This window comes from Anastrepha obliqua, chromosome 5 (assembly GCF_027943255.1).
Source record: "Anastrepha obliqua isolate idAnaObli1 chromosome 5, idAnaObli1_1.0, whole genome shotgun sequence".
Taxonomy (NCBI): Eukaryota; Metazoa; Arthropoda; class Insecta; order Diptera; family Tephritidae; genus Anastrepha; species Anastrepha obliqua.
In genome coordinates, this window is record NC_072896.1 from 11,530,667 (window position 1) to 11,551,354 (window position 20,688).

At 34.0% G+C, this 20,688-nt stretch overlaps 1 protein-coding gene across 3 annotated transcripts in view; it reads right to left on the reverse strand.

Annotated features, from left to right (window-relative positions):
- LOC129246899 (probable phospholipid-transporting ATPase IIB) overlaps positions 1–20,688 on the reverse strand; it is an 89,457-nt gene that overhangs the window by 10,289 nt on the left and 58,480 nt on the right. For 2 of the 3 annotated variants that reach the window (XM_054885615.1, XM_054885614.1), the window contains exon 2: positions 24–532. In XM_054885615.1, the coding sequence (XP_054741590.1) occupies positions 24–532 (509 nt within the window). Of the gene's footprint in view, positions 1–23; positions 533–15,891; positions 16,354–20,688 lie in introns of those variants that run through there. The other variant, XM_054885616.1, reaches the window with a different exon arrangement.

Consider the following 20,688-nt stretch of genomic DNA (forward strand, 5'->3'; position numbering starts at 1 on the left):
AATTACGCCTTCGACAAACTCACCATCCAGTTGATCGGTGCGCACAAAGACAGAACCACTTTTATCACTGGTGCGCAACAACACTAAATCGGCAGGCACCCGCTCGTTTTTCTCCACAATTATCATATCGCCTACTTTCAGCTTCGAAGAGGGCACCATCTCGTACCCTGGCGTCTCGTTTACCGTTAGCCTCTTGTATTTCTGTGAATTCACCTCGTGATCACGTTGATGTCGCCGCAAATCGTCGACCGCTTCACGACCGATCGTGACCATTAGCACGAAACTGAGTGGACCCCAATAGGTGTATGGATAGCCAATGCGTATGTCGGGTATGAATTGTGACAATGCCATCAACAGAAAATAGAGATTTAAAAAGAAACGGAACTGCTCGAAGAGCACGAGCGGCAGGAACGTGATCACATTGTATTTTTGATTGCGTATCTCGTTCGGTGGGAATTTTTCTGTAGTCGCACGGCCCAAATGGACGGTGCGCGCGCGCAACTCGCGTGGCGAAAACCATTTACGCCAGCAGCTGTGGATGAAAGAGAGAGAGAGAGAGAGAGAGAGAGAGAGAGAGAGAGAGAGAGAAATTTAATATTACAGAATTAAAATGGAAAATATAGAAATTTCTTCAAGTTAAGCTAAATTTAGGTTATTTAATTTTTCAATTTCAATTCGTGGAACAACAATTTTTAATTTGTGGAACAACATCAAGACGCGCCCAACAATAGAAGGAGGAGCTCGGCCAAGCACCCAAAAAGGGTGTGAGCGCCAATTATTTGTATGCATATAATTTTTCGAAGATGGATGCTGCGAAGATTAATTCTTATATAAAATTGTGAGTTTTTAAATTACATTTTTTTGAGTTAGAAATTTTTCGATTTTTAGGTTATGTTTTTTTAATATTATTTAAAATATTTTAAAATAAACAATAAACATTCTTTATAAAGAATATTTATACATTTACGAATGCAAAAATGTTAATTATTTTGAAAATTTTGACATTTTTCGATTTTTAGGTTATGTTTTTTAATAGTATTTAAAATATTTTATATTAAACAATAAACATTTTTATAAAGAATATTTAAATTTACGAATGCAAAAATGTTAATTATTTTTTAAATTTTGACATTTTTCGATTTTTAGGTTATGTTTTTTTAATATTATTTAAAATATTTTTTATTGAACAACAAACATTTTTTATAACAATATTTACATTTACGGATATAAAAATTGAAATTATTTTTAAACTTTGAACTACATTTTTTGTTTCAAAACTTTGTCAATTTGGTGTTCTCTTAATTTTCTCAAGATTCGTTCATGAGGTTTTTCCAAAGTAATTTAAATTTGTGTTTCAGATGTTAGTAAAAGTTACATTATGGGTTCTTATGATGGTAGAAGGTGGCGCAAAATTAATCATCCTATAGGAAGATTTATAATGGCATCGTACGTCATTCGTATTTGAACACTTGTGAAGTTGACAGCCGCAGTATACAAACAGATAAGCAAGAGCGTAAAAGAAAAATACAGATTCCCATCACTAAAAATCATAAATTTTTTTTGTTTTGTGTTAAGAAAAAAGTTGTTCAAAACAAAATTTAGGTGGCAAGTCGATATACTTAAAAGCTCATTTTAACTTAACTTTTTTATCATTTTTATATATTTATATTCTAAATAATTATTCCACGTTTTTAATTCACATCAATGAAAATTAACTTGAGATTTGCTAAATTTGTATATTATTATTATTATTTTTTTTTGATTGAAACTAAAGTGACTCTAGATTAAGCAATTTTTGAGCTTTTTTTAACATTGGAAAAAGTAATGAGTAGTTGGCGGACATCTTGAGAGCCAATGGGTTTAATCAGAATTAAAAAATAACAATAATTCAAAGAAAACAAAAATTATCGGAAAAAAATTATTGAATAAAAGAAAAAAAAAATGGGATCTAGTAAATATTTTATATTATTTTTTAGGTTGAAAATTAAGTGACTTTTTTACTTTTTTTAACATTAAAAAAAGTAATGAATAATTGGCGAATATCTTGAAAGCTGATGTGTTTCGTCACAATTAAAAAATATTAATAGCTAGCTGTACCCGCGCGCGTTGCTACACCAACAACTAAAATAAATTTAAGAAAAATAACTTTAAAGAAAAATCAGTACACAAATATTCAATTCATTCTAAACCATTTTTTATGACAAATGGTTTAACGGGGCAGAAGTTGCTACTCTGCAGCGCTACCTGATGGCAAGTGGCATCAATGAGCATATGTTACAGGCCTGCTCCAATTTTTATAATCATCGGTCCAGTTGTTTTTGAGTTCATCGATGACATACAGACAAACATTCACTTTTATATATAAAGATAATTCAGAGAAAAAAATTATTGAAAAAAAAATTTTATAAAAAAAAATGAGTATTAGCTGTGGGATCTGGAAGATTTTTTATATAATTTTTTTATGTAGAAAATTAAGTGGCTCTGGATTAAGTAATTTTTGTACTTTTTTCAACATTAAAAAAGTAATGAAAGAGCAGACGTATTCCATCATAATTAACAAAAAATAATTTAAAGAAAAAAAATTATTGAAAAAAAATTATGCTGGTCACCCTAAAACGTATGTATACAAGTATAGGGGTATATTCACATTCAGTGCTACTCACAACCGAAAAAATACGACTTTTATGCTAGAACAAGGCACATTGAGTAGCAGTAGATCAAAAACAACAAAAGCAATGCAATTTGTTTTTATTTTGGTCACTCAAATATCAAAATCTATAAAAAAAGATTGACAGTTTGGAGTACTCTAAAAAAATTTGACAATTTCGATACCAATTCAATATAAAAAAATCAAACCAGCTGCTCTACTTAAACTAACTGTTCAATTTGCCTTAGCTTAAAATCCATTATAAAAATCCAATCCAAAAATTTGAAAAACAATCAATTTTTTTACACAATAATCCATTTCAATTAACGATCTCATTCAAAATTAAAATGTTGCCTTCGATTCATTTCAATTATAAAGCATATGAGAATTCTAAGTTGCTTCCGGTTAACAACCCGGATTTACAAATACATTCATATATCCAACGATGGACTGTCAGTTGCCCAAAACTATATGTTAAGGTTTTCGTACTCATGCAAAAACAACATTAACAATATTTCACGCTTTAGAACACTTTCTTTCTATTTCATTAACATCTTGAGCAACATAAAGAGCGTTGCAATGCAGCTTCGCAAACACTTATTGCACTCTTAGTGAGCCTCTTCCTCCAACTTTCTATAACGATCCATTTTTGGCCAAATTTTCAACAATCACTTCATTCTTTTAAAGGCACAACAAAACGGTTTTAGATTTAGATAAATTATTTCATCACAAACATATAAAAACCTACAAGTAGAGCAGCAGGAAAAATTTAGCACTTAGCTTCAACTTTTCCAACTCTTTGCCAGGTTTTTGATCGTCAACAACTTCCGACATTTTTGCATTACTATCACAAATTCGTCATCGACCAAGCCGCACCAATCACTGACTGGATGGCTAAAAACTCAAGTGCGGTCAAGCACAATTCGAAAAATATGTGATTTTAAAGTTATACACTAAAGGCAAAACAACTGAATAAAAAATATCGATTTTCAGACGACACATTTGGGCTTACGGGCTATTGCTTAATTAGCAAGGCATGGCTGTGTATGGCAAATAACAACAACACAGTGTACAACTGGAAAAATTACAAGCAAGAGTTAATTATTATTCATAAATGTTACACCCACAACAACAAAACAAGGTAAACAAATTCTGAGTGTGGAGTGGCGTGGAATAACTTAAGGTTATCGGAAGCAAGAGTGCATGCATGAGAGGATGTCGCTAGCGCGCAGAACGTTTCGTGGTGATGTATGAAAAGGAAAAGAATGCAAGAGATCAAGGACAATGCGATAACATAAGGAAGTATCATATTTAAATAAATAGCAAAAATATATAAATAAGAAAATTGATTCAAAAATAAAAACGAAAATTAATTAATTTAAAAAATAGAAGAAATCATAAATAAAAAAATAAGAAAAATAAAAGAGAAAACAATTAATTTAAAAAATAGAAGAAAGCATAAATAAAAAAATAAGAAAAATAAAAGAGAAAACAATTACTTTAAAAAATAGAAGAAAAACTAAAAAAGAAAAATAAAAATGAAAATAAATTAATTTAAAAATAGAAGAAAACATAAATAAAAAATTTAGAAAAATAGATTAAAGAAAATAAATTAAAGATAAGAAAACATAAATAAAAGATAAGAACATGAACTTAGTTAAAAAATAGAGGAAAGCATGAATAAAAAATTAAAAAATTAAACAGAAAATAAATTAATTTAAAAAATAGAGTAAATAAAAAAATTAATTTAAAAATAGAATGAAACATAAATAAACAAATAAGAAAAATAAAAAAGATTAATTTAGTTAAAAAATATAAGCATAAATAAAAATAAGAAAAATTAAACAGAAAATTAATTAATTATATTAATTTAAAAAATAGAAGAAAACGTAAATAAAAAATAGGAAAATTAAAAAGGAAAAAAAGGAAACAAAATGTATTTAAAATTAGCAAAAAACAAATAATAAATAAGAAAAAAAAACATAAATAATAAATAAGAAAAAAATTAATTTCAAAAATAGAGGAAAACATAAATAAAAATATAAGTAAAATTTAATGAAATTTTGGCCAATATATAAAAAATATAAAGAAATACATATTCAAAAACAGAAAAAAATCAAAATAGTATTAAACGATTCATAACTGTCTTTTGTCACGTATTGTGGTAACTCGTAAATTTTTTAAGTGTTAAAATATATTTAAAGGACTTCAAACTCCAACCTACTATTTTTTAACTGTGTGAACATTGAAAATATTACTTGTACGGTACCTAAATACATTTTTAGCTGTTTAAAGTTTACAACACGCAACCACACCCTTGAGAATATGTAAATACTATACATAAATTCATGTAAACGGAATATCTGGAAGTCTAAAATCAAAAATCACTGCCAAGAGAATTTCTTGTGAACCATGTTGACTAAGTGAATTTGGATTGACAAAGATTGAACAATTAAAAGAAAAAATTTTATAGCAAATATACACAGATTTATTAAATTTTAAATTCCCTGTCTTTTACAGCCGTATTTACTTGGGTTTGGATTTTTTTTTCAGATTTAATATAAAAAAAAAATAAAAAAAGCAGTTTCCTTGATTTGTTACATCTGACGCAAGCCCCAACTTTTAAACCGGAAAATTAATAAAACATTATTAATTGCAAACAAATAATTGTGCATATTGATGTTATCATGGGTGCGTACGTATTCGTACTCGGATTATATTATTAGTATTCGTATTCATATTCACAATCGTATTCTTAATTCATTATCATTCGTATTCATCTTTGTACTAATATCCTGACGAATTATCTGTTAGGATGCTCTCGGCCAAACATTTCACGTATAACTGCAACCCTTACAGGTCACTGGAAAGTAGGTGATCACGCAGCCAGACTTAACCTCCTTTTCAATCCCATCTGCAGAAGCTGTGAAGGGGAAGGGCTGAAATATCTATGCGAATGTCCAGGTCTAGCTAGAGCAAGACTTCGCTCTATCGGCAAGCCCTTCTTGCAGCAAATCTATGAAATCTCACACGTAGAGATAAAAAATTTGCTGTTATACCCACAATAGATCCAACGAAATGGACGACTTGAAAAAAAAGACATCATCACGCGAGAACAGTGGTAGTAAAACGGCGCTAGTCGCTAATTACGAATATTTCAGCAGGAATACTCAACCACAACAACAACAACCACCAATATCCTGTTGTAATAGCATAAACATTCCCCATAACTGTTTTGGGAATGCTGCTGGAGTGACAGTGCTTGGATATAAATTCGAGGCCTTCCGGTAACGTAGTACCAACTGTGAATAGGATTTAAAAAATATCCTCGTTCGTATTCGTTTGAGTTCATCTTCGTATTCAAAGTATAGTAGCTTTCGTAATTGGTATCGCATTCGTGTGCGTATCTCAATTTGCTTATTCGAATTCTTATTCGCAATCGCACTCATGTTCATACGCATTCGTACCGATATTTTCATTTATTCATTTGAAGTCGTTCTTTGTATTGGCTATACAAACAAATCATCCCACGAAAAAACGAACATCGCTCTCTCTCTCTCTCTTCGTGCGTTCAACTTTGTTTTAGTTTTTGTTTGTGTAAGACTATAAAGTGCGTAACGGCATCACATCATTCCACCTACTTAAACTAAATTTTTCCACTATCAAAAAGATGTTTCACATAAAACAGAATTTCACAAAGTATAATAAAATGCAAAGAAATTTGCATAAAATTAAAATTACAAATCCACAAGCAGAGAGTAATAGTTACTAATGGTTTCAGTAAGGTAATTAAAAGAGTTGAAACGTCATTTGCCAAGTACTTCTATCAACAATATTGCATACAGAACCAAAAGCAACAACAACACGACTACAAAACAAAATTAAAAAAAGAGAAAAACAAAAAAAAAAAGCACAGTAAAGCGGGTAATAATACATCAGCAAATTGCAAGGAAAAGTAAATATTGCGACGATGAACTGTTGCAAGAGCGAGATTGTGAAGCCATTCAGAGTAGAAAAAATTGCTCGAAATGAAATTAAAAACTACAAGTATGTGCATACATAAACAAATACAATGTGTACACACATAGGTGTGTGTACTAAACGCCCGCTACGAAGTTACTACTGAACGAGTGAACTATCATAAATCAGCATTTAGGAATATGAATAAACAATAACAAATAACAATACTTGCTGAGGCAATAAATAGCAAGCAACACTACGCAACAAAAAAACTGATTCCTAACCACCGCTATTTTGGTTAACCAGTTCGATATCCAAACCATACAAATTTTTTCTGTTATTGAGGGGGGAGCCTGCTTTAGAGGCTTCAAAAAATCAATTTTTTTTGCATAAATGTCTTCCCAAACTATCCAAGAATGTGTCCTCAAAATTTCAGAAGCAAATTCAAAATATTTTCGGAGTTACAGAAGAAATTGTGAGTAAGCGTCGAGCAGGTACATATTATATATGAGCGGCCGGATCGCTCGAAGTGCGATTTCTCGGTTTTTTATTTTTACGATTTTTCCTAATTGGCGGGAAAGATAGGGAAAAAATTAAACGTCCTATCGAAACAAGATTACATTGATTGTATTCGGAATTAAATTCTCTTCTAGTTGAACCTAAAAAACGTTAAGAAAGTTATGATTAACCCACTTTTTAAACAATCTAAAGTGAATTTGTTTTTCCAAAAAAATGATTTTTTTTTTTTTAATTAGCGAAAAATTGTTGAATTTCTCACTTTTTGTTTAATTTTCTTGGTTTAACTAGAAGCTATACTATACTAAAATACACATTTTTTTGGGTTTTTGGTTTCAGATGAAAATTGCGACCTTCATTTTGCCCGCCACACGACACATGCACACTCGAGGCGCTTCGGCAAAATGCTTGTACCAGGCATAACACATGACATATATTTTAATAAAAATTTGATAAGACTGTTGAAATATATAACAATAAAACCTGAAAGTTTCGTTTCAATCGAATATTTCTTTCCTTCCCAAAAAAACCACGAAAAAATTGATTTTTTGAAGCCTCCCCCCTTAAGATGACTAGCATGTCAATCGATTCTGGCCAGACTTTTTCGACTTTGGACGTGAATTTTTCATATTTCCATTATAGCTAACAACTGCAGCTTCCTAAAATCTAATTTTCTATCGATTTATGGATATCAACTTTTTAAAAAAATCCTCGATCAGGACGAAAAAAAGTTAGACCCGTATGTCCAACCGATGGGTTCACTTTTACTCCGTTTTGAATCTTTTGCACTCGGGATGAAAATTCATGTCGTTTAGTGTAATTGTCTTTGTTGATCTCAACAGCAGCCAATGAAATTTTAAACTTGCGATAAATGATGTCATACTATAGCGGAATATACAAATAAACGACAAACTAAGAGCGATTGGTTAACAAAGTAACACAAATGTTTGGACGAATTGTAGGGAATTAAATCAATTTAGAACACACGGTTGCTGCAATAGCATAAAACATTCATTTACCTTAATTTAGAAAGATTAGAAATCAATTTTTTTTAACGAATACAATATATTACTCCTTAATAAGAATTTTAAATAAAAATTTTAAACAAAAAATTTGGAAATGGAAGACTAAAAAATGCTCCGTCATTAAATTACTTAGTATCCTCAATATCAAATCGCAGCAGAAACGAAAATCGTAACTATAAAAGTTTATGGCCCCTATTATGAGTTAGTTTCGATCTTCGATATTCGTTGGTTGTCGAAGATCGAAAATCGAATGTCAATTTGGTATTATGAGCGGTGCAATCCTGTCGAAATTTTCGTTGTATACCGAATTTAGAGTCGAATGCAATTTTGCTTTCGATGGTGTAGCGTATTGTGAAAACTTGTTAAAATGTAAGTTGTTTGCGATTATTTATGGCTTTATAGTAACCAAATAATAAATATATACTAATGTTGTTAATTTTATGCAGGTCGAAAGTCGTGAGTACCAAACAGCAATTAGAAAGGCTAGTTGCATTAATGGAAGAGAATCCACAATTCGCAAAAGGGATTTGCCCCAAAGTTCAAGCAGCAAAAGCATGGAAGGAATTTACAACGGAGCTGAATTGCTTGGGACCATTAGTTAGAATGGCAGCAAAATGGATTAAGGTTAATAATGGTTTTTTTTTGTGATGTTAATAGAAATACTTTTTTATTTTCCCTTGGCAGGTATGTATGGGCTGAAATACGTAGAGGAACTGAAATACATATTTTTTTCGAATGACGAATAATTGAATAAAGAAAATTTATAACAAAAATAAAACAGAAACTGTGGCGTAAAGGTTTCTATTTAATACTTTTTAGATTTTTCTATAATATTCTACGAATTTCATTTCTTATGTTTTCTGCTTCTCCGTTATTTGACTCCACTTCAATATCTTCAGCATCATCGTACACAGTGGGTTGAGCAAGTCCTAGCATACCTTCATTACCAATACTCAATTGGTACGATCCCTGAGCACAAAATCGCAGAACTGTGGCTAGCTTTAAAATATTTGGAATGGATTTGGCTCGGGTGCACTGCTGCAACTGGTTTTCTGTACTGGACAGTAGGTTCATAAACGCCTCTTTAGATAATCTAAAGTTCTTTAAAAATCTGTAAGGAAATTTCAGTAATATTAAGTACGTCAACACATTTTGGAAATTCTAAACTTACTCAGTGGAAGCCATTTCTAGGGGATTGAATGCGCCCCTCAACTGTTTTCTACTTCTAGCTAGTTCCACTAATCTTTCATCGTCCGATGAATCGTCGAACCACAACTCCGTTGTACTCATTTTCACAAAAAATACTTTTTTTAACTTTTAAAAATGTTGTTAGCAAAGAATTTCAACACAATCGGATGTTCTTTTATTTTGATTTGCTGTATCAGCTGAGAAAAAATTATCTATTGTAAATGCGTTGAACGATCGAAATTCACAATAGTCCTATTCTTCAACGAATGAGCACCATAATATAATACCAAATGAAAATTCGTTCGATCAGCACTTTCGACTACAGTCGAAGATCGAATGTTGCTCATAATAAGGGCCTATATCTTATTAAGTATGGTGCATGACGAATTTAGTAGAAAAGTTACTAAAAGTAGTCAAAAGGAGAATACTGCCCAAAATTGTCGGCCTAATTCCGACCCGTAGCGAAATAAAGGAGGCGAGTACATGCTGCGACGTCATAGCACGTGTCATAAGAATGGAAAGCAAGCAACAATGGAAAGTATAGAAAAAGCCGAGAAAAAGGGGAAGACTGCGCAAAAGATGGCTAGAAGGCGTCGAAGATGATCTGAAAGCTACAAACAAATGCTACAGAAGCCCGGAAGAAAATAGTGGAGAAAGCTAAAACCCACCCCGGGTGGTAGCGCTGACTGATGATGATGATGACGATATTTTATTACGATTTTTTCCTTCTCTTTTCAAGCAGAAAATATATCCACGTCCAATTGGAGTGAGAAACTGGCGGTCGCTAGCAAATGCTGGAGAAGCCTGGAAGAAAATACCGGAGTAAGCCAAAACCAACCCCGGGTTGTAGCGCTGACTGATGATGATATTTTATTAAGATTTTTTCCCCTCTCATTTCAAACAGAAAATATATCCATGTCAACAATGGAGACTGTACTACTTGAACTACTTGGATTATGGTCGGTGAAAATACCCGTTCTACCATTTTCCAGCTGCCTAATTAGTTATTAACCAAGAAAAACGAGCATAAGTCACAAAAGACACCTCCAATGCGTTAGATTTGTATTGCAGAAACTGCAGCAACGATGACTGGAGGCTGTGGGTCAAAAGTACAATAAACTTAAGGGGGAACGCCACTATGAGGGGTCAAAAAATAGCCAATTTTTGGAATTTTTTTTTTTTGTAAGTAAGAATGATTATTCGCGGATCGGACTGAAAGCAATTTATTATATATGTATTAAACTATGTTGGTGTAATTTTTTATTAAAAAATATTGAAAGTTGAGAAATTTATGTAAATAAACGTAACGAGTTAAAAAAAAAATGTCGTCATCTGGTGGCAGCGATACAGCAATTAATTATCATCCAGAACCAAAAAACCAAAAATTTTATTAATCTACACAATAGTGGTTATCGTTGTACGAAGCCGTTTTTTTTGTTTTTGCTTTTGACAAAATGGTGGTGATTTGAATTTCGATGTGTGTTTTTCCCAATTTTTTTGATTTTCAACAGGCCCAAAAAAATAGTTATTTTCAAAATTTTGAGAATCGGCTACGTACAACGATAGCCAATGCGATAACAAAACTTTTGAAAAAAAAAGAAAATCAGAATCGGTTCATTAGTCTTCGAGAAAAGGGTGCCACCGTATCAAAAAAACTACAAACGACTCGTTAAGCCACACCAAGAATACGTAGGTTGTAAATATGAAATAGCGTCAACTATAAAAATGTCTTTCGTACTCACGCAAATTTAATATATTTATGTTTCAAACAAAGATTAAGTTAATTAAGAATATAAAAAATATACGTCTGTTATCTAAAACACTTTATAAAAGTTCCTAGCAAAATCAAGACAGATACAAATATAATAAAAATATGCCGAGATAGCGAATTATCGTACACATAAGTTTAAGTAAAGAAACTATGACTTTCATTTATGTGCATACATACATACATACATTTAATAAATCTGCCTGTTTACTCATCCATTTCTTCTCGCCTAAACCAATTGCTTTCAAATTTACACGACAGCAAATCAAAATAAACTTATAATACGTTTACATGTAAGTAGATGATCCACTTTTTCGTGCTTACCTCGTAATCCGTAGCTAGAAAACGATTTCTTTCCCGAAATCTGGGATTATAAAATAATCCTAAACAGTAACCATGCGTTTTGACATACAACCCTGTGTTTTCTGTGTAATGGATCATTATTTTTGCGCGTGTAAAGAAAAACGTTAAAGTAAAAACTAAGTAATATGGATGCCGGCAAAGAAAACAGGTTTGTAGACAGGTTGTAGACACAAATACTACATGTTCCAATAAGTTCATAAGGTGAGAGGGTAAAAACAACTTTTTCAACCAAAATTCATTTTATTCTTCAACATAGGTCCCTTCTAGGGCGATACACTTTTCCCAACGGTCTTCTAACATTTTGATGCCTTTAGAAAAATGATCGATAGAAAGTCCTTCAAAATACGCGTCTGTTTCCCATTCAACTTCTTCATTTGATCGAAATCTCTTTCCCTGACGCCATCTCTTTAAGTTTGGAGACAGCCAATAGTCGCTGGGGGCCAAATCTTGCGAATACGGTGGATGGGGAAGCAATTCGTAGTGCAATACGTGCAATTTTGCCATGACAATCATTGATTTGTGAGCCGGTGCATTGTCTTGGTGGAACAACACTTTTTTCTTCGCTAAATGAGGCCGCTTTTTCTTGGTTTCGTCGTTCAAACGGTCCAAGAAGCTGGCATAATACTCGCCGGTGACCGTTGTACCCTTTTCAAGATAGTCGATGAAGATTACACCGCAAGCATCCCAAAAAATGCTGGCCAAGACCTTTCCAGCCGATTGTTGGGTCTTTGGAAGTTTTGGTCGGCTTTGGCCAGCTTCCAACCACTCTGCCGACTGTTTTACGACTGTGGCGTGTAGTGGTGGATCCATGTTTCGTCCATTGTCATGAATCGACGCAAAAACACGCTTGGATTGCGGCGAAACAGCTCCAAACAATTCTCAGAATCCATTATTCGTTGTTGTTTTTTGTTGATTGTGAGAAAACGCGGCACCCATCTTTCGACTAGCTTTTTCACACCCAAATGTTCATGCAAAATCGTTCCTACTGACCCTTTCGATATGCTTACGGCCTCTGCTAACTCGCGCACTTTCACTTTACGATGATTCAGAATGATACGATGGATTTTTTTGATGTTTTCTGGAACACCTGCTTCATTTGAACGTCCTGAACGCGCTGCGTCCTCAGTGTCCGTACGACAGCATCTAAATTCACGAAACCATCGTTCAACGGTTCCGATCGACGGAGCGGAGTCCGAATAATACTTCCGTAGCCATTGGAGTGTTTCCACAGTGTTTTTTTAATTAAAAAAAAAGTGTTTTATCAATACACGAAATTCTTTTGAATCCATTTTTTTTCACAAAACCAACAGTAGCTTCACTTAAACGACTGTGACGCACAAACTAATCGGCAAAATGTCATGAAAATTTGACAAGTAGCTCCTAAAGGGCGGTTCTCACTAAATACCATATGCTTTTGATATTGACGCCGCCATCTATGCCTCACCTTATGAGCTTATTGGACCATGTAGTAAGTGTGTGTCCTCTTATTACTTATTCTAAAATGTAATATCGAATATCGAATGCTTATTGCTGCCATAATTTTTTGAAAACTCAATAAACGTCGTTTACGGATTTCTTCCAACTCTTTAATTACTAGTAACCAATTGCTCAATTAAATTAGCTACTTCTTCTTCATGTTTTTCCTTCATATCTTTAACTCCAAAATATTCCACCAAAGCAATTTCTATGAAGAAGAACCTTTCAAAACACTATTGACAGCTGATTGCCAATTTTGCAGGTGATCTGCCATATGTGAACGGCTAGATTAGATTAATTTTGTGGATTTGTTGGTAAGGGGGCGTCCATAAATTACGTGAGGTGTTTTTTTTAATTTTCTGGAGGTGAGATGTCGTGAGATTTTATTCAACCCCCTCCCCCATCCCCCAATCTCACGTGAGATTTTTCAAAATGTGGGTTTCTTATGTAAACGCGTTGGATTGTTATTGTAAAAAGAAAAAAAAATTTTGCTTCGTGCTTTTATTTACGACTATTTAAGACTAGTAATCAATCAAAAATTTAACAATAAAAGACTTAAATCGTAACTACTGCGATTAAAAAAAAAATATCTACTCTAATTCAGTCCATGGAGAATCATGCGCGGTTTCAAGAGAGACTATTGGGACCAACATGTCCATATGATTTTCAGTAAAATCGTCTGCTCCTTCAACTTCGTTCTGATCTAGCCACTCTAAGCCGTTGACGCTTGCGCACAGTAACTCATTAGCTCGCCTTGTGACAATCCGTGAGGGTCGCACTTTGCGGTACATACGCGCTTACTTAGCTGGTGCAATGTGAGCTGCTCGCCTGTGCTCTGCAGCTTTTGTGATAGATGCGAAGTAAATACCGCATGTACTGCAGCATATTTTCTCTAAATCATCACGTATACTTGGGCAATAGAGATCATAAGGCGTGCTGATGAAGGCATTCAGCGGTTGAATCGCTAGGTGTATTCGAAATGGAGCGAATGACTTTCCGTCATGTTCTTTAAAGTCCGAAATTGTCAAACGTCCATCAACCTGAGTGATAGGGTATGGAGGTGGCAGAAAACGGTCGTCAAGAATCATATGCAGATCACTCCGGCGTGCGCTGCAGCACTTAGGTCAAGCTCCATATGCAGCTTAGCAATCCGTTTCTTCATAGTATCTTGTGCTGGAGTGGGGCGTACGTTAGATGGTGTAGTGTTCGACATAGCTTCATCCACATCATCGCTGATCACAAGAAGCTGATTTTGAATTATGTGAAAACAGTGAAGGAAATGACCGCGCTAATATTTTGTAGTTATGATTTTAGCATATTTTATCAAGAATTTCACTGTTTTAGTCTTTTTTATGCTATTAATTGTAACAATAAACTTTATATAAAAAAAGTATATTATTTTCTTAAAAACATATATATTTAACCTACCTTTTGAAGGAATGCTAAAGTAGACCGAACTTTTCTCTCAGTGGATTCCCTGAGAAGCCGTTCAATCTCATGTTTAATGTGATATATTAACTCTTCTTTCTTCGGGAATTTTTGCTTCGCAGTATTTCATAATTTTATCACATCGTCGTGGCAGGACTTCTTCGCTTTATAGACGTATCTTTTGACGTATGCGTTATAAAAATCTTGATAACTCATTTTAAATTAGTAAGAGCATGAACTGAGTCGAGTAAAACATTTACAAGAATAAACAAAGAAGGATGGAACCTGTCCGTGTGTCGCTGCCACTCAGCTCGTACGCTCTTGTTCATTGAGTCGCGCGTTCGGCTGATAGTGGCGCGAAAACAAACGACGGGCTACACTGTACTGTAAATTCAGATTAAATTGAGCTATTTGGTATAAAACAAATATGGTGGTTTGACAGTAGTAATGTACATATAACGTCGAAGTATGAATGCAATTATTTTCTTTCGAACGAATTAGTGAATGATCTTAATCATACTACGATTACGCTTAAGCATGTACAATCTGGATAATGGACCAAAATAGTATAATTTTTTTTGTTTCAATCAGAAAAAAAATTGCGTGATATTTGCCGAGACCGACCCTCTCTCCAACGTAAGATTAGATGAGATTTGACTCGACCCCTCCCCCCTTAAACATCTCACGTAATTTATGGACGCCCCCTAATTAATGCATATGTGAACGTACTTTTACACAAACCTTACAAAAAACGAGATTTATGAAGCATAACAACAATACTTCGTTGTTGTTGTCGTAGTAGCTTTTTTGTATTGGCGAATAGCGGCTGCACGTAACCAATGCGAATAGTAACACACGAAATATGCGCGTTAGGGCTGGCAGAATTCAGTGTGATTTGTTAAGAATGATTTGCGGATTCAAGTGGGAACCATTTGGTTAAGATTGGTACATAAAATGTATTACTCATTTCATTGAACTGAAACTACAAACGCATAATCCCAGATGGCGTAGCTCCTCTTCAATTTTTATAGGCACAGGATATCGAATTTTCGAACTCAGCGACGCAGATACATCATTTTTTTTTTAATATAATACATATACATACATACATACATATGTATGTTAATAGGTTAATTAATCATTTATGCTAGTACATGCTGACAGTAGCTTTCTCCAAAAACGGCAAGCTCTTCATTAACGAAAACTACGATTTTAACCACTTTTCACTGTATTCAGCGCAAATGTGGAGCTGTAGCGAAAGCTGTAGCCATCAACACCAGTGGAGCACCACACACACACACACACATACTTCAATATATGCATTCATTCACATGCATTGTTGCAAAAACCTGGTGACAATTTTAAATAAGCGAATTTATATCGTTTTCCCCCACGCCAAACTGTTAATCTGGTTGATCTTTGGTCAATTTTAGTGCTAAATCGCATTCAAACAAAAAAACAAAAACCACCGTTCATTAAATAAAAAAAGCTACATTTGATTATCTTTATGAATGATTCACCTGAATGAATACCAACGTCGTCTGGGACGATTTATTAACGGAATGTTCTCTCGAGCCGCCATCGGCGTAGTTGCAGAACTTTGCGAGGCGTCATCCATTATGAAATTAGTTAATTTAAACGAATACACTTTTGTAATTCCAACTTAAAACTTGTCTGTTGTGTTCTTTGTTATTTGCTTCAGCGTGGTTTTCACTTATGTAGCACAATTTGAATGTGAAAAACAAGTTCTCACTTTATGTAGTTACATCGCTTACTTCTACGCACAGCAATTTGCTGAGTTTTCAAATTCACACAATTTTATCACCGTATTTTATTCAAACTAATTTTACACCACTTATAGCTCGGTATTTAGGCAATTACATTAAATTTCGTATTTAAATGACTTGAAACTTTTCCTGTGAACTGGCTGCCGTCAGAATACAAAAATTTCAATGCACACTATCGCACATACGAAAAAATACAATGAAAATCGATAAGCCAAATGGAGTAGCCGATGAGAGTGAGCGTGTTGAAACGATTTGCTTTATTGCGTTCGTTAGCAGCGTCTGTCAGTAAGGTGTGAGGGAGAACACTGCTAACTGCTTCTATTGGCATCTGGCATGTAGTGGCAGCACTGCTTTTACGTCGTTGCTTTTGTTAGTCATCTGTTTTTTGTGTTTTTGTTGTTTATCTTGTAGTCCTCTTTTTCTGTTGCCTAGTTCGCGTATTTTGTTTTGCTTCCTTCCCTTTGGTTTCTTATTTTTATTTGACTTTTGCTTTGCTTACGTGTTTCGTAAGCAAATTATTTTCCGCTGAAATCAGCTGTTTCAAGAGAACGCAGTACGGCTAGCAACAAACATAAGAGAGAGTATGGGCGATAGGGTGCGGTAAACAATAAATTGTGAGTATCGGTATTGTGATGCTAATTCGAGACGATAAAGCTTTTTGGTTTTGTATCAAACACTGTAATAATTTAAATATTTATAATATATTTTTAAAATTAACTATAATATGCTCAATAAGAACAAAGAAAAGGAAACAATTTTATTATTGGCTTTTTATGTTATTTATTTTATGTTATTTATTTTATGTTATTTTTATTAGCTTTTGAGTGAACCCACTTTCGTAAGTATAAGACTTCTAGCTCAAAAGATATAGAATTTGTCAAGCACTCCTTCGTAATGAGGAGGCAAGATTCAAATAAAAATGGCAGCGTTCAAAATGTAAACTTAAAGATTTTCTAATTGGGAACAAAACACCCTGTATAATAAACATGAATGTATGTATGTACATATGTAAGGAAACAGGCTAATATTCACATCAGCGTGAAGATAAACGCATTTCATGGGTCCAGTGATGTGTGAAAATCAAATTGAATACAAATCAAATATAAGTTAAAAATAACAATAGATGACAGATAGATACAATTTTTCAAAAAAGATATTGATGCAATTTAGCTTAGAAATAAAGGAAATATTTGATTTCTTGCCATTTTCTTAAGACTTAAGTGAAAACGAATGAAGGGGCGTTAACCCATGAAACTGGATTTTTTTTGCATAAAAAATGTAAGGATATTTTTAAACGGTAGAAAATGTGTTCTTCAAAGTAATCGCAATTGCTGCATCAAAAAGAATATTCTTCATCTGAGCCAAAGAGGAAACTGAGCGCTTTTCGTCTATAAAAATAAGTGGTAATCGTATGGGCAATGCTTCTCAGCCTCTCCTCCCACATCCTTAATGCCTATACACTATGCTAGAGTAACTGCGGGTATTGTGGTATACCCATTTTATTTTCGTCCATAAAATCGTTAAATTTTATTTGATTTGAATGAAAATTTATCCATAATACGCTACCGTTATTAAGTTCAAATAAACCTAGCTTCAAAAGCCTTAGAGCCGCGAGTTTCAGAAATATTTAAGAAAGTACTGCAAAAAACGGAAACAAGCCCTTGAAGAAATTGGCGGGTAATGTGGTATACCTTATTCTGGTAATGTGGTATAGTATACCGCATTACCCGCATATGATGCCTTTAATAATAAGTCAGTTACTTTTGATTGATAACTAACATTTTATTGCGAACCATTTAAAAAAGGATTATGAACTGAATTAAAACATATTAAACAAAAATATTTTAAACTTCAATTGACAAAAAACGCAACAATAAAATTCATAACACTTGTAAGAGTATTACTTACAAGAATCGCAAAGAAAAATAGCACTTCGATTGGGAATACACTTTTCGTGGACCCAAATTTTTTCGCATTGCAGACAAGAGGTCCAAGGCTTCATTATTATATCCTCCCCATAAATTTTGCCACAGTAGTTGCAAGAGGATTCTTTTGTTGGTGGAACATCTGGAAACTCCTCTTCTTTGTCACTTGCATGCGAGTCAACAAACGATTTGGTAGAAATATTTTTCTTATTAGAGGGTTTTGGGGATGGATTAACCGGAGCATTGCGTTTTCTGTTAATGCTTTCAATGCTCTGTAACAAATTACACTTATAAGGCGAAGTTGTTAAAACAGTTGCCTTTGTTTTCCGGCCTTTCCGATTAGGTGGAGGATCTCGTAGCTTTGGTGGTGGAGATATTTCCCAGGGAGTAACGAGTCCTCGGCTTGTGCTTGCTTCTGTAAACAAATTAAATAGCGTTCCTAAAATTTCCATAGATTTTATTGCGAAACTTACGAATTTCAGGCTCAATTTCCATGGTTGATGCGCCTGGAGTTTCTTCTGTCGTTGAATTTATAGTTTCAACTGGATCCTCTGAGAAGACAATATATCTAGCAAGATTTTTTATATTTAAAACTGAATTGTACCTGATGATGATGAGTTCCCAGCTATAAAATCTGCATCTGTGAAAATATGTTTGTCAAACGGATAAATCCCTGTGGCTTTAAAACCATTTATTGCAATTTGTCCAGTTTGAACCCTCAAATAAGCCTCAGTAAATAGTCCTGCGATATCAAAATGTGTAACTTTTCTGCCCTGTTCACGCATAAATCAACCCATAAAAGCCTTATCCAATGGTTGAAGTTTGTGTGTTGAATGGGGTGGCAAAGAAAGTATAATCACATTGTGTTCGCGAGCTAGATCAATAACTTCTATATTGCGTGTGTAGCTATAATGCCCATCTAATATAAGAAGCAGAGGTTCAGACGGAGATGGTTTCGTTACGCTTAAAAAATGCCTGAACCATTTTGTGAAGATGGGAATCTGAACCCATCCAGACAAATGGCACGCCGAGTTTGAGCCAGGCGGAGCGTCTTTCATTAGTAGAGGGTTATGGTTTTATCGTGGAAAGATGAAAAATGGTGGTACGAAACCACCTCCTGCGCTCATGCAAGTGATGACTGTAACAAGCGACCCTCGCTCAGCTGAAGTCATTGTTCCAATCTGTTTTTTCCTTTCCGAGCGATTATTTGTGCCTGCTGCGAAGGAACTACTGATATTCTGGTTTCGTCAACGTTTCAGATACGAGTAGGCGGAAAATTATGTTTTGCGTTTTCTTCTTCCAGCGATTTGAAAAATATATCAACATTTTCTCGAGAAAAACTACGTGCACGGTCGACGCTTTCTCCAGTTGGCTTTCGAAAACTCAGAACATTTCGGTGTCGGTTACAGAAGCCTTTTAGCCAATCCTTGCCAGCGCACTCTTTAATAACGGAGAACTTACTGGGAATGTTATTTCTTGTGGCAATTTGATAACACAATGACCGCACGTCTGCGCGTGTTAGTCCCCAGTACCTTTCCATTTCTAGTAAATATTTAACTAAGTCATTTTCAATTTCCGCTGTTAAAATCAGAGCCCGGCCAAGTTTAGTTGTCAACAGCTCCTCGATGGATTTCTCGCTTCTTGACATGCGCTGCAGAGTTGTATGGGGGACACTAAATGTCTTGGAAGCCAAGAGAATACCCATTTCACCTTTTCTAACCACTTGGATAGCTTTTTTCATATCCTCTGCTTTCCATTTTCGTATTTCACCTTTCTTCCGCATTTTTTTGATCGAGAGGGTAATATGGTACACTATACCACTTTAGCCGCCTTTACCTATACCACAATAGCCTGATTAGAGTTTGAACAAATTAATTTTGAATAATTAAATATCGACCAAATATACAAAAATATGGCTTATATGCTTCACTAGTATTAAACTCACTTATTACTTCCCGATGAATAAATGCAGTTTAAAGCACAGGATTTTAATTTGCCAGAAATTTTCCACTGAGCACAAAAAAATGCCAACCACACAACAACGCGATTTTTTTACAACTGACTCACTGTATGCCTTGCAAAACACAAATCAAATCACGCTTTCTTAAGATTCTGAGAATGCCGAAATATCTAACTTGGTCCCGTTATTTCCACGTCTTTAGTTTTCGCATAAAGCAGGTATACCACATTACCCGCAGTTACTCTACACAAGCTATACTATACCTATACCAAAAAGTTGCCAGGGCGGAGAATCCGTTTGTATTGCCTGTTTTAATATTCTGGAGATTCTTGAATTAAATAACGATTCAATTCGCTTAATTACTATCGGCAGCGATTATTGCAATAGTTACACTTATCATATATGCGATAGCAAAATTACAAAAGCTAATGGTGACGGTGGTGAATTTATAAATACACACACAAAAAAGTGTTTTTTTGTGAGAAATTTATGAAGTTTCCATCTATATGTTGCTAGCAAAGGTCCACATCATAAAACCTGCGTTTCGCGTGTAGTTCAAAAATTCATAAATTTGTACTAATGCTTTCTATGTGAAAATTTGAAATGAATGTTGATTTCATTGGTGTGTATATATTTCTGTGTTCT